This window comes from Athene noctua, chromosome 1, assembly GCF_965140245.1.
Source record: "Athene noctua chromosome 1, bAthNoc1.hap1.1, whole genome shotgun sequence".
Classification (NCBI taxonomy): domain Eukaryota; kingdom Metazoa; phylum Chordata; class Aves; order Strigiformes; family Strigidae; genus Athene; species Athene noctua.
The window spans coordinates 82,801,624-82,815,615 of record NC_134037.1 but is presented as its reverse complement, the minus strand read 5'-3'; the positions used below and the strand labels follow the sequence as shown (position 1 = coordinate 82,815,615).

At 37.6% G+C, this 13,992-nt stretch overlaps 1 protein-coding gene across 1 annotated transcript in view; it reads left to right on the top strand.

Moving 5' to 3' along the window:
- Nucleotides 1-13,808, top strand: part of GALNT2 (polypeptide N-acetylgalactosaminyltransferase 2) — a 102,680-nt gene extending 88,872 nt beyond the window's left edge. The window contains exons 12-16 of the mRNA XM_074896722.1: nt 3,790-3,882; nt 4,087-4,170; nt 5,897-6,023; nt 9,507-9,626; nt 10,946-13,808. Of these exons, the coding sequence (XP_074752823.1) occupies nt 3,790-3,882; nt 4,087-4,170; nt 5,897-6,023; nt 9,507-9,626; nt 10,946-11,101 (580 nt within the window). The 3' untranslated portion in view covers nt 11,102-13,808. The remainder of the gene's footprint in view (nt 1-3,789; nt 3,883-4,086; nt 4,171-5,896; nt 6,024-9,506; nt 9,627-10,945) is intronic.
- Nucleotides 13,809-13,992: the final 184 nt, after the last annotated feature.

Below are 13,992 nucleotides of genomic sequence, written 5' to 3'. Positions count from 1 at the left end.
AAGGAAATGCTCAGCTTGACATTCTATCAGTTTTGAGAACTCTGTGTTTATTTGGTTTTAAAGATGGTTTTCTTTTCAGAACTGTCTCATAAATCGTCATTTTATAGAAATGGTTTAATCATTCACTAAGAGCCAAAATACACTAAGTTATGAATATGCTTTGCTTGCTTTTTGTTAATAGATGATCACTATGTGATATGCAAGTGATTATGTAGACTGATTCTGGCATTTGCGCCATTCCCTTGGCAACTTCATTCTATATCATATTTGCCTTTCCTGTGCTATGTTTAAAAATGCTTTTCCTATAGACCTAAGAAACTGCAGTATTAAGTGCTTAGATTAATATGCCTGTTAATTTTGCTGTTGATACAACATGTAGCAGCAATACTGAGCTGTTTCCTCAGTTTCTCCTCTGTAGAATGAGAACAGCAATTCTGATTCATGTTCACAGTGTTTAAGTAGTGTGGATGAAGGTATTGTGTGAGTGTGTATAGTGGATGTTTTGACCAGGGCTTTATCAGTTGTAGCTGTGAAGAATCGCTGTAGGTTTTTGTCTGGAGAGTTGGACTTGATGCAGTAGATGTACAAGTCTCAGCTAAAGGCTCTTTATGTTAAGAGCTGCAAATAAAATTCTTTATCCTTGAAGGGCTATGAAGCCCAAACTCTGTTTAACATGAAGCAACATAGAGATCACAGATGTACTTAAATTTGTAAGGATGTTCTAAGCTGCTGATATATTTGGACTTGTGTTTCACCTTAGATTGAGGAACCTCCTTAGGATGTAAATTTTCTTTTCCATGCTGGTTATGCCACAAAGATGACTCCAATGAGTTGAATAGTCTGCTTAAATAAAGTCGCTGACCTGTTTCTTCCAGTAGTTATAGTAGGGATTCTTCTGGTCCCCTGTTCTTTAAGATCTCTATTCTATGCTACAGTAAAAATGAATAATAGTAGTTATGGGAAAACAAAAGCTAGCAATGAAATATCCTCTCTTAATACATCACATCTCTATTCCAGTATTTATGCTGTATATCAGGAAGGTAGAAAGATCTATCAATTAGACCATATTATGTATGCTTAGGATGCAACTGTTTTAGTTTCACATTAGATTTTAAAATGACAATGTCATAACAAGAAGCATGGTTAATAAAAATAAATAAATACATAAAGTGTGCAGTTATCCCACTCCTCTGCAGCTTTTCCATCTTTGGGCTGTTGCCAAGATGCTGCTTTTCCTGTGATGTAAAAGGTACTTAAACATGGCTCAACTGAAAAGTAGGAAAAAGGTACAGCTGTATGCATGTAAGGGTACAGCAGACATCAGAAATGCGTCATGTTATCAGGGGTTGAAGATTCTGCATTCATACTGGGATTAAAGCTTTTGGATTTTGTGTGGTGTCAAATCATCATTGTGATTTGATTACTTAAATGTCCGGATAATTACTATGACAGGTATTTTTTAAAGTTGTGTTTTCCAGTCACCTGTGTTCAAAATGACTCTGAAAAGAGATCCCACATGTACCTGAGTAGTGAGTACAGCTGAAGCCTGTAAACCAGTGTCTTGGGTATTTACATCCCTTTCCAGATCTACCTTTCTCTGCAAGTGGTTTATTACCTGTGTTCTTAGCTGTCCAGCTGCCTCAAATTCTGAAATACCATTAAAGTTCTTTGTTTCATTGGAAATAGTTTTGAATTGACCTAGAAAAGTTGCATATCACTTAAAAACAGGGCTGACAAGTTGCTGTGTATTTGAAGGTTTCTTCTTCAGTCAGCTTTCTTGGATGTCAAACCAATATAAGAGAATGCCTTAAAAATCAACTTTTAGCAAGGAGAGAACAAGAAACCTAGGGTACTAGGATACCCTTGTAATACTGATATCACATATGTGTAGGACCATGGTGCCAAGAAACTTGGGGCGTGGAATCTGTGCTGGTCTTGCAGTTGGGACTGGCTAGCTTACACCATCATTTGTCCCTTAACCATGCCATTTGTTCTGGAGTGCTTTGGGTAAGCATCCTATTTTTAGCTGACTAGTCAGTGTGCACCGTCTTTTGGCAGCCAAAACAAATTAGTGATTCTGGATGAGAGACTGGGAGTCCTGTTTCATGAGAAGGGAGACCACATCTGGCTATCTGGTGTGGGCAGATACAGCTTGTGCCTTGCGGGATTTGTTAGAGCAGTATGTAAAAATACACCCTTCAGAGGAGCTAATAAACCTTGCAAACCCCAGTCAGCTCCGTGCAAAGCTACCTCCAATCACTCGGTGCTAGGTTTCATTAACTGTTGCTCAGCTTTAAGTGCTGAGTGCACCCCACGCTGTGTTCCTCAGTACCCTGCCTTCTTTGGGGTCGTACTAGTTTAGACAGTTCTTGGTATCTACGCAGTTTCTGTATTTGTGTCACCTTAAGCCTGAATTGTTCATGAGTAGGGGGAAGTGTGATGCAGGCATTCATTCTGGACTTGAAAGTGTCTTTGGATACATTAAACCCTGGCAAACCGCAATAGCTCCTCTCCCACCACCAAAATCTGTTTGGTTTGTGGGCAGCCAAACTGATTTTGCTGAGCAAGCAACAGGGGCAGGTGCTGAGTGGCTGGCTGACACTCGCACAGGCCTGAGAGACTGTAAGTGAAGATAAACTGAAATACCTCTCTAGTTTGGATTGAATGCGATTTTGCTTACAAAAATTTAAAGGAAACTTTGCAAAAAATCAGTCCTCAAACAAAAAAATGGTTGGGATCTGTCTTGTGACTTTTCTTCCCAACATCCTTCCTTCTCAGTGACCTGCAAGAATAACTCACTTTATCCTGACTTTTTTTTGTCTTTTGAATTGGAAAATCATATTGAAGAAGCTATTGCTGATTGAGTTTACTCCAGTTGTTTTAGATGAACTTACTGCCAAATGTAAGCTTCAGAGCATGGCAGTTGCAAGTGAAATAAGACTTAATTTTCTAAGCATAAAATTACAAACAATAGAAGTAAATGAGATTTACATGGAAGCCAGGGGATGGAAAAACACATTACCCTCTTGCAGTCCAAAAGGAGATTTAAAGACACCAGTTACATAAATACAGGAATTTTAGTTAGATTGGATTTAGTTTGATTGGAAGTAAAGCATTTGGGTTAGTGTTTTTCATGCTTATTGCAATAATTAATCTCTCTTGAATTTTAAAGCATTAAAAACATTTTCTAATTACTGGTTCTTCTCTGTTACCTCAGCTACAGCAGACCTGCTTGGTTCATAGCCTTAAATGTCATGACAGCTTATGTCTTTTTGGAACTTTGAGTGCTCTGTTGGTAGGAATAGAATGAAGACTGAAAATATATCTTGCCTATGTTAGCATATCTATTTTCAGAAAGGTAAAAGACATTATTAAATACTGCCAATTGTTGAGATTTTTATGTTTCCAATTAGCTTGCTTGTCCAGGTGAACATTCACTGATTTTGGCTTATGTCAAGTTATTCTTATAAAAAAACCCCAAACAAACAAACAACAACCTAACAACTTCTGTGGAGTTTGCAGTGTGCTCCAAGAAGTGTATTAAATTCTGCATAAAAACCTGAAGCAGTGATGAGAGTGGAAAAGACATAAATTCCATTCTCAATGCACTGATTTCAGTTATGTTACTCTCTGATGGTTTTCTATTACTTGGGTCTTTAATAGGGAATCTTCTGCCTGGCTTGAGGCAGCTGACTATCTAGGAAGGATTAAAATAAACCCAAAGATAGATGACATGGTTTACTTGCAGCTAGAGAAAATATAACCTATGTGTTTCATGATTGTCTCTAGAAATACACGCAGGGCAGCAGAAGTCTGGATGGATGAGTATAAAAATTTCTATTATGCAGCAGTGCCTTCAGCCAGGAATGTACCTTATGGCAAGTAAGTCACAAGTGCTTCTTTGCCCTATTCATTTATTCTTTGTGAGAGCGCCTTCTGAGGTGAAAGCAGTGCTAGCCCTCATGTGTTCTCTTTAAAATATAGTTCTACATTTCTACTGGTTTTGAGTTTTCTGTGTATTCCTTAATTCCATATGTGAAGACAGCAGCCTGACTTTTGAAAACTGCTCCTTTTTCTCCTGTCTAGTATTCAAAGCCGAATGGAACTCAGAAAGAGACTTAGCTGCAAACCCTTCAAGTGGTATCTTGAAAATGTTTATCCTGAGTTACGGTGAGTTTTGACTGAATTTCCCTTCTGAGAAATGATCAGTTTTTCCTTTTTCTTCCTTGGATTATAAAGGATGCGTTTAATTTATTTGTGAAAGCAATGCCTCATGCAGGCTTATTTGCTTTTGTCTTTTATTAGTTCTATTCTTAAAGAGCCACTTTTCCCTAGTAAACTGCTTTCTCTTTTTCTACTTACTGCAACTACAGCTGCAATAGCAGGTATTTTAGAAAACACTGTCCAAAGGACTCATCTGAGCTCAAAGTTCGTCTCCTACACAACCACAAAACTGAGCTCAAAAGTGTGTTGTTCTGCATGCTGTTGTTGTCCCTTTAAAGCTTTTGCCTTTGCCTAAGCACATGCCTAGTTGAGGGAGAAGACTGAATCTCAGTATAGCACAAGTGAGGGGAGTCTACAGACAAGAGGGCCTTGTATCTTTGCCATACAAGCAGAGTCTTCTGCTCTTTCTGTCTCTTGTTCTCTATCACTGGATAATCATTAACTGGGGAAGCGGTGGGGCAGGGGGGTGAGGACAGGGAAACGAGGGGTAACATTGCTAACAGTTTCTGTAATGTGAATGCATCCTAACTAATGAAAAATCCTCAAAGAGAAACCCTTTTTAAAAGGATAAAAAGGCTTTTGTTCAATAACCTGTTAATAAGTGTGTCTGTCACATCTAAGTCTATAAACTAATTTGTCTGCTGTCAACCTAATATTGGTAGTGTAATAGTAAAATACTATGTGTGGCTTATAAGAAAACTCGTTTCTTTCCTCGGGGCATTTCACGTCAGTAGTCAGGTAACTGCTAGTGGCATACAGGCTTGGAATACAAAAGCACCAGCCATTACAGCCCTAGCAAAACATGTACGTAACCAGACATACTAAAGAGTCTCATAAACCAGGATGATGCTGAGGAAGTGAGTTATTCTTTATTTTCTCTTAAAAGTGCCAGAGGATATTTATTTTTGTTTAATTTATCAAAAAAAATACGACTTGCAAGCTCTCCTGGAAAATGTGCTACCATAAGCATTACTTAAGTGTAATGTCATCTTGTTCTGTATCATCTCTCATGCTCATTCTGCTGGGTTGAATTATATACTCGTGTTATAGTCTGAAGTTTTAAAAGGAGCTAATATGCCCTTGCTTTACTGTTTGACATGAACTGATGGTCTCTACCCCACAACTCTATTTTGTTGGATGGGTTTACCTGGGTATTTCCATACTATATGAGTGCACTTTATGTGCAACCATTACAAAATAGATAGCAGTAAAACACTGATTTTTCTTGTTTAAATTCCTAACCCTTTTTCTAACACTTCAGTAAAAACAGTCTGGGAAATACTGGGAAATGTCATATTTCTGCCACAAGGTAGCTTGGTTGAAAAAAGAGGGCTGATGACCTTAACTGAAAGCATTAAGCTTGAGTGACCTTAAATAATGATGCTAAGTCATCTTTTATTTACTTTTTGTGCTGAGTTTGTATGTTCATCCTCATTCTCTGGTACAAGTCTTTCTGTTTTCTGCTGTAAGCTTGCAAGTTTACTCACGTTTGATCAGTTCATGATCAGATAATTGCCTTCCCTTCTCAGAAGATGATTGAGATTTCCAGATAGTAGTCATAACTCATTTTTAACCTGTCATCTTAAAAATTCTCTAAGTAAAAACAAAGAGTTGAAAACACACCAAAATTTAAAGATGCTGAATTAAGCAGGTATTTCTGGTTTCATTTTAGGGTACCTGATCATCAAGATATAGCTTTTGGGGCTTTGCAGCAGGGTACCAATTGCCTTGACACTTTGGGCCATTTTGCAGATGGTGTTGTTGGAGTTTATGAATGTCATAATGCCGGGGGAAACCAGGTCTGTATGCCTCTTTTTTTTTTTTTTCTTTTTTTTTTTTTTTTTTAATATCCTATGCTTGGTGGTGGGGAACACCCAAAACCAAACAACAAAGTGAAACTTTTTAACTTAAGGACATACTATGTACTAGTGATAGGAAGGTGAACTTGAATCAGAAGATCAGTTGTTATAACAGATTGTCTACATAACTTCTCCCTCAAATATAATTTTGTGTTTTCTGGATTAGAATTTGAGCCCAGAGATTCATTCAGAATGCATCAGATTACCTCCTTCCTTTGTCTCTAACATTTGCTTTTACACTAGAGACTGATAACTTGCTTCCCGGGAAGAAGCTTAACTGTGGTGCCCCATTAGTCATTTCCAATTTGCAGTAGCAGGGTACAAAAAAAAAAAAGTGTCTTAAATCTCTATTTGGCTCTTCTAGAAAACAGAGGTGCCTAGATGTCATGTCCTAATCGCACAGAGTAAAGGGAGTATTTCAACAAATCCTTTCTAATCCTACTCTTAAACTAATTGCAAATGTGTAAAATCTGTAAATGTGAGCGTTAATTATTTCAGAGAATCTATTTATGCAGTAGTGACTTAGTTATCGTTCACAAAGTATACGCATATGTGCTCACTGTTTTGTGTGCTGCTTTGTCACTAAATTCTTTTCAGAATCAACCTGACTATAAATCAAATGTAAGATTAATACTTAAGTACATCTGTTTAAAATAGAAGGCTGACCAGTTACAAACCTAGTGTTGAATAAGTATCAAATTGTACTCTCTTTGTTTTAAATTAGAAGGGGAAAACCCTGACAACAGAGGAAGCCTAAAATAAAGAAGGTATTTCCTGGAGGATGAATTGTGTTGACTTGAATGCATTGCCATCATACATCTGAGATAGGCCTCTTTTACCTATCATTAAAAAGAATATATCTGGGGAGGCTTTTTCTATTACCTTTATGAAAGTACACATCTTTTCAGAACACCACAATGTTTTTTAGGACAAAGGGTGGACATGTCAGAATTGCCTTGGTACAGAAATCTTGGAAGTTTCTGGTGATGTTGTGTGTTCTCTAGTTAAACAAAGTTATCTTCCTCTTTCAAACTCCCCTCCCTTGAATCTGACCCTCTTTGCTGTGTAGTTTCTTCTGTGAAGCTAACCTTGACAAACCAATATACTCTTACTCTGAACAAGTCTCTGTGAGAGGACATTCAGACAGATTAAGAGGCAGAATGGGTCAAAACGAGGTTTTATGACCGAGCAGAATTCGTATTGGATTAGAGGGAATGAATCACATGGGAGAAGAGGGATAGAGAACAAACCAGAGTGTTTAAATCTCTAATATGTGTTTTGCACCTATTCTTACCGAGAGGGTTTGGATAGGGGGGTTGGTATTAAGAGTATTATAGGCTGTGGACACCTCTTATAATTTGAAGAGTGTACTCTGTCTTATGGTCAACGCAATTTAAATGCAAAATGTAAGTCAAAATGGGATTTCTGCCCTTCCCCCCTCCCCCTGCCCCCCCATAGAATTCAGTGATTAAAAAGGTAGATATACACCTCTAAAGGGCTGAAGAAATTGTGGTGTATTTGCTAACTATGTACAAAAAAGTAGAGTTATGATAAGGAGCTAAAGGTAAAGCCAAATGCACTTAGGTGTCAGGGGAAGGTTTCAGGTTAGTAGTGTTCTATTAACTTTGTATTTCTGATTTATGGCACAGATTTTTTTCAAATGTGGTTTTCAAAGTGTTACGTAGAGCTATCCTATTTCCAGACTGTGCCCCGAGCACATACACTGCTTGCAATTTTTCTTCTCTTCTGGTGTAGTGAAACTTGCTTAATCTTATCTCCATTAGAGGTAGTCATAGTTCTTGGTCACTGAAGGAAAGCATCTATACACTGGTTCGTACCATGAAGGGCCATCACGTACATGTCTCCAGCAACAGAGCTTGGAGCTTTTGTGAAGAATTACCTTTGGCTTTTATATACGTTAATCTCTTGCGTGATTTCTGTTGTCTGGAAGTCTTGCAGCCTTTTGGTGGAAGGCTGAAGATGTATAAAGCAGTATTTTCAAGGCTGTAACTTTCTCTGACTGCAGGGTTCTCAAACACAAGTTTTACTACTTCCCTGGTACTATTTTCAAGTGTCATTATTAAGTATAAAACTTGCAAGGGGGCCATCTGTTTCAGGGCCATTTGTGATTCCTAATAAATTCTGAAAATAATTCACTTAATTCCTTATATTGTTAAAAGTGGCTATTGTTGATTCTTGTTGACATTTAATGAACTGGACAGAACTGAGAAGGCAAGTAATTTGGCTGTCATCTGAGATTAACATATTGAGAGCGAAAGGAAAAATTTTCAGTTTAAGGGTTTGAGGGACAAATAAAGAAGGTTCTCCTGCCTTTGTTTTGTGTAGTTGTCATTGTTCTAGTACTTGCATAATATGGTACCTATCTATGTAATCACATGAGTTACAAGTTCTGATTGTTTCCTGAGCATTTATCTGTTCTCAAAGGAATTTAATCATTGTTAAATCTGAGTTTAAAAGTGATTATGCAAGCCAAAAATTCAGTTATGGTATCAGAAAATAAGTAAAAAAAAAGGGGGGGGGGGATTAGTAATTTAATTTCTTTCTGAAATGCTGATTGCTTGCAAAATAGCATTTAAATGTAGCCAGGCTTGGCCCTGTATATGTAGGGTTTTGTATTATACAACTCTGAATCCTCTTTGGTTGCTGCAGAAAAACAAATCGTGCCATTTTAAGTGGTGATGAGCATGATTTGGATAATTAGCATGGCATTAGTTGATAGATCAGTTTCCTTCTTCAAAGGATAATTAGGCAAATTAAGACCAATCTGGATCCTGGAGACCAGACTTTGCAGAGAAAGGCATGGAGAGAGTCTGAACATCAGTGAAAGATCAGGCCCTGCATAGAAGGATGCCAAGATCAAACAAGCTGAGCAACGGTACATACAGAACAGCTTTTCTTTGCTCTCTATTTAAGAGTTGCATATTTAAATGCATTTAAAAGAAATTGTGTCACGCCTTGGATAGGAAGTAATGTTCTCCCTCTCCCCTTGAGTTTAGTCCTCCTGTGTATTGCTCTGTGTATTGAGGTGGTCTCACTCATTAACAACTACTGTTTCCTCACTGTGGTACATATGCGTTGTTTGGACAAATACTTTATTTGGACAAATATTTTAAACCTGAGGTTGCATGACTGCCCGTTGTACTGGTGTAAAGCCAGCAGAGGGAGCAAACGGCCAGCCCAGCCCTGAGCTGGCTTGGGGATACTGAAGCAATTGGAATTCGTGTGTTTGAAAAGGACCTTTTTTTCCTAGCCTGCTCTATGAGGAACAATGACCTGTTCTAATGCTCATACGTAGCTAATTACAGGATTTTAACCTGTGCTATATATGCAGAGATAGCATATGCACCTAGTGCATATGGTAGTATACACAATTTTGTACACTTCTTTTATTCCCTTTTCTAGGAATGGGCCTTAACAAAGGACAAGTCGGTGAAACATATGGATTTGTGCCTTACTGTTGTGGACAGAGCACCTGGTTCACTAATAAAACTTCAGGGCTGTAGGGAAAATGACAGCAGACAGGTTAGTATGTTGTGAATGCACCCTGCAAACAGTGGGGAAAACCAGGGTTGTGAATGAGAATGCAAGAACATGCACTGGTCATCGTATCTTCTATCCTTTCTAGACTTCACTTTGTCTCACTATTGTTTGTTTGTGTAAAGTTAGGATGCACAACATCTGGGCAGAGCAGCAGGAATAAGTTTGTGTACTGAGCTTTTCATAGGCCAGTGGCAATCTTGTATGAACATACAGAGGTTTTACCCCAACAGTGGGCTTATGTAAAGGTTTTGCCCAACAGCATTGATGTGTAACAGTCTTCAGCTGTCATGTCTGTTTTCTGAAATAGAATTTATATTCCACAACATACTTTTGAAAGGTGAAGTGACTTCAATGAAGTTTGAAGATTATGTAGTCTGTGTCTCCAGAGTGTGGCGTGGCTTTCCTTTCTTCTTTTCAGCTGTGACCTGTTTATAACAGCACTAGACTCCTTTAATTCATTTTTATTAATGCAGCATTGTAACTTCATCTATTTTCCATGCCTGAAGAAAATCACCTTTGCAGAGTTGTACCATCTTTTTGATGTAGTCATATAACAATTCATCTCATTCTGCTAAGTCATCAGTTCTGATTGCCTGCCAGCTTCCTTGCTCCTGTATCTCAGTTTTTGCAGACAGATAATTGAAATGCTATTCCTTGATAAAGGAGGAATATTCTCACCATTTTTCAGAAAAGGAAACGAAGGAAGCAAGATTTTCTTGATAAGCTTTAAAGTCACAATATGTTAGAAATACAATAGAAAAAAACTTTGGTTTTTTAAACATCCTGTATCTTGGATTTACTCTGTCCTTAGCATCACTTTAGGCAAAGAGCTTCTGACAGCATAGATTGACTGTTTGACTTATGTATAATTGAAAGCTGTCTCTCAGATTTATGGATTTCTGTAAAGTTGCCTTTAGTGATTGTGTTTCTTGCTTCTCAGTGTTCAGAACTGTAGTGTTATGTGGATGGGTTTTGTGATTTTTATTTTTTCTTCAGACCGAAGGTTTCACATAGGTAATACACTGTGACAGTGTATTTGAGAAGTGCTGAAGTAGAGGAAAATTATTTGGTGTATTCCGTATCTGTTGCAGTGTGTTAGCTGAACGAACAGCTGTTTTGTCAAGGCTTGCCGTAACTTATATGCTCTTATTCAGGGATCATCTAAACTGTGTACTGTTATTGCAGTTTTCACAACTTTCCCAGGCACAAGGCAGGGAAGCTTATGAAGGCTTCAAAGGACAGGATTTAGAACTCATCCTTTTCCTGCTTTTCCAGCTCAATAACTGTATTTTCTCTTCCAGAAATGGGAACAAATTGAAAGCAATTCCAAACTGAGGCACGTCGGCAGCAACCTCTGTCTAGACAGCCGAAATGCCAAAAATGGTGGTCTCACTGTTGAGATCTGCAGTCCTTCTTTGTCACAACAGTGGAAATTCACACTTAATCTGCAGCAGTAGACTTACAAGCAAAATGCTGTTTTGATTCATAGACGTTGGGCAAAGTTTTGATTGAATTACTGATGTATTTCTTAAAACTTTCCACGGAACTTATATACCTCAGTATTCCACCTTTATCTGAAAGTAGGAGAGTGCTGAAGCAGACACCAGGGATCCAGGGGCTTGAAGCACTGCAAAGATGTCAGTGAACATGACTGCAGCACAATTCCTTATTGGTGTGAAGACTTCAACGATTCCTTTCTGTCTTCAGTTACGTACTTGCACAGCAGATAATTAACTCTAGGAACAACTGATGTATGATAAAAAAAGGATCTGAAGAAACACCTGTGGGGAAGAGGGAGTGGGAGGGGAGGGTGGGAAAAATTACTAGGAGAAGGTCATTTGAAATCTCCATTTGCATAGAAATCATGGTTTGTCGTTCCAGAAACAGAAATGTCATTTTGAAGGTTTTTTTCCTCCTGTGTGTACTTGGTAATTTGAATATGAACTTTTCTATGATGGACTCTAAATATAAATATATAAAAGTATATATATTGTCAGATCCCAATGATTTATATCAGTTTTCATCATCCTATAATTATCAACAAAGTGAATGATGTATGTACAACCAGAAATTGGATTGGAATGCTAGGAAAGTGAAACTTTATGAAGGTGCGGATTTTGTGCTGCTGAGTATGATGTCCGTGCTAACACTGGATGCTTTTGCTTTGCAAACTGGATCTACTTCTTAACATTTCACCCTCACTGGAGATGATGAAGCTCAGGAGGAGAAAGAAAATAGCAAAATAAGCCAATGCATCTGCACAAGGTGATTGCTCGGATTTATTCCAACTTGGAAATTCATTACATGTACCCAACGTTAAACTTGTACTTGATATTTGTGTTTGATCATTTCTGTAATACTTTATCTTTAAAATACTTCTTCCTTTGTTACAAAATTATATAAATGGTGCAGATCTTCCATGTAGCCATGTGGGTTCAGCACAGTTTCATTCTGGGCCCCAATGAGAAAAATTTGTCTCAAACTTCCCATTTGAGTTGTAGAAATAAGATAGAATAGCAATGTCACTGACAGCACAAGATTTGAATTTGCAAGGATGAGCAGCTATGTAATATCTCTGGATTGCACTTGCTTAATTTATGGACCTACTACTGGGGAATTTTCTTCCATTTTGTTTCTTTAAATGGAGCTTTTGAATGGATTCAGGCTTGGCTCTGGGAATCAGCCTGAATACCAGCAGATCCTATGTGTTTTTAACCATAGAACCTGTGCATTTTGCAGCTTCAGTCCAGCTGATGTCATTTTTATATTAAAATAGTACTATCGAAGTTAACCCCAACTTTGACCTGCCCTTTCTTATGTTTGCATAGACTATATACTTTTTTATTAAAAGCAAATGCTTCAATGAGCTTTTAAAATGAAAATGAAAGGTAAATAAGTACTGATAAGCAAGACAGCATTGACAGAAATTAGTGCAGGTGTGCAGTGCCAGGAATGTTTTGGTAAGATGATGGATCTTGGAAAAATGTGAGGGTTGATCATAAGGAGATGAAAAACGTCTGCTGTACTATAGTATGCTGGTACAGTTCTCCTCTTCCTTTGTTCCTGGAAGTAGAATAGTTCCTGATTTTTTTTCAGTTTTCTTTGGCTGTATCTATACATTAGGTGGTACTCTTCTGGGCAAAATTACTTTAACTGTGCCAGTCAATGGTGCCCATAAATACCTTGTGTATCTGAAGTTATGACTTGCAAATACTTGCATACCTTTTGGATGGGGGCATTAAATCCAGGTTCTCCCAAATATCACCTGACTTTTTAATGAGTAATTAATACTTTTTTTTTTGCTTCTTCACAATCCACTTTCTCCAAAACTTGCCTGTTTGAGAGGCCGTACAGTGGATAAACTACTTTTCAGCTTTTAATCTCTCCCTACCTGTAGCCTTTTAACCTAGCCGAGAACTTGAAAAACGTGATTCATAAACATAGCAGTAGATTTCTTCATATTCTGGAAAAATAAGTGCTGAAATATGGGCTCAGCAGCAAGTCAATTGTTTGAGATTTTGAAGAACAGAATTTAAAAGAAAAAACCCAACCACTCAGTTTTCTACTATGGAGGTATTTCCATTTGCAACTGTGGTCATAGTAACTAACTGAAATCAGCAGTTGCAACTCTGAATAATGACCTGCCTCTTATTTCTGAATCACAATTGCTAGCAAAAAAAAAAAAAAAAAAAAATCATCTCCATCTTCCACCTCTGAAGTCTTTAATGTCAACTGCTATCATACAAAGTAGGAATATTTTCACTAATTCCCCATGGATGCTGTGCCTAGGGGTTTTAATATAGGAGCTGTATGTTGCTTTTCTTTGAGAGAACAGACAAGAAGTGTATCCTTTTGTTATGTTTACATGACAGTGTGCCAAAGTTACTTACTGTGATTTTAGGGGTTTTTAATGTTGAAGAAATCTGCCCATTTGAAAGCTAAATTAAGAGCCCTTGAAGCAAATTGTGATGGAGTCTCCTGAGAACTTTTCTTACCGTCTTCAGAGCAAGAATGGTGATATTGTTTTGCAGATTTTCAAAACATAGTTTGGAAACTGTTTTTTCAGTTGGTTTGAAAAGTCTGCTGTACAGAGCTTGTACTTTTTTCATTTTATAGATGGAAACCATCCTTGAAAAATTGTTTAACTTAAATAAAGAAGAATGCTTTATAGATAAATGTGTGATGATTAATATAACTGAGTAAAACCAAGAAGTCTGCCTGGAGCTTGTAGACTGAAGTAGTTTTCAAATGCTTCAGTTAACTTGGTTATTTCTTAAAGCCCCTGCTCTAGAAGTGTATATATGTGGGTGTATATTTGCATTTATGAAAAGATAATTTGTTTGTGTTT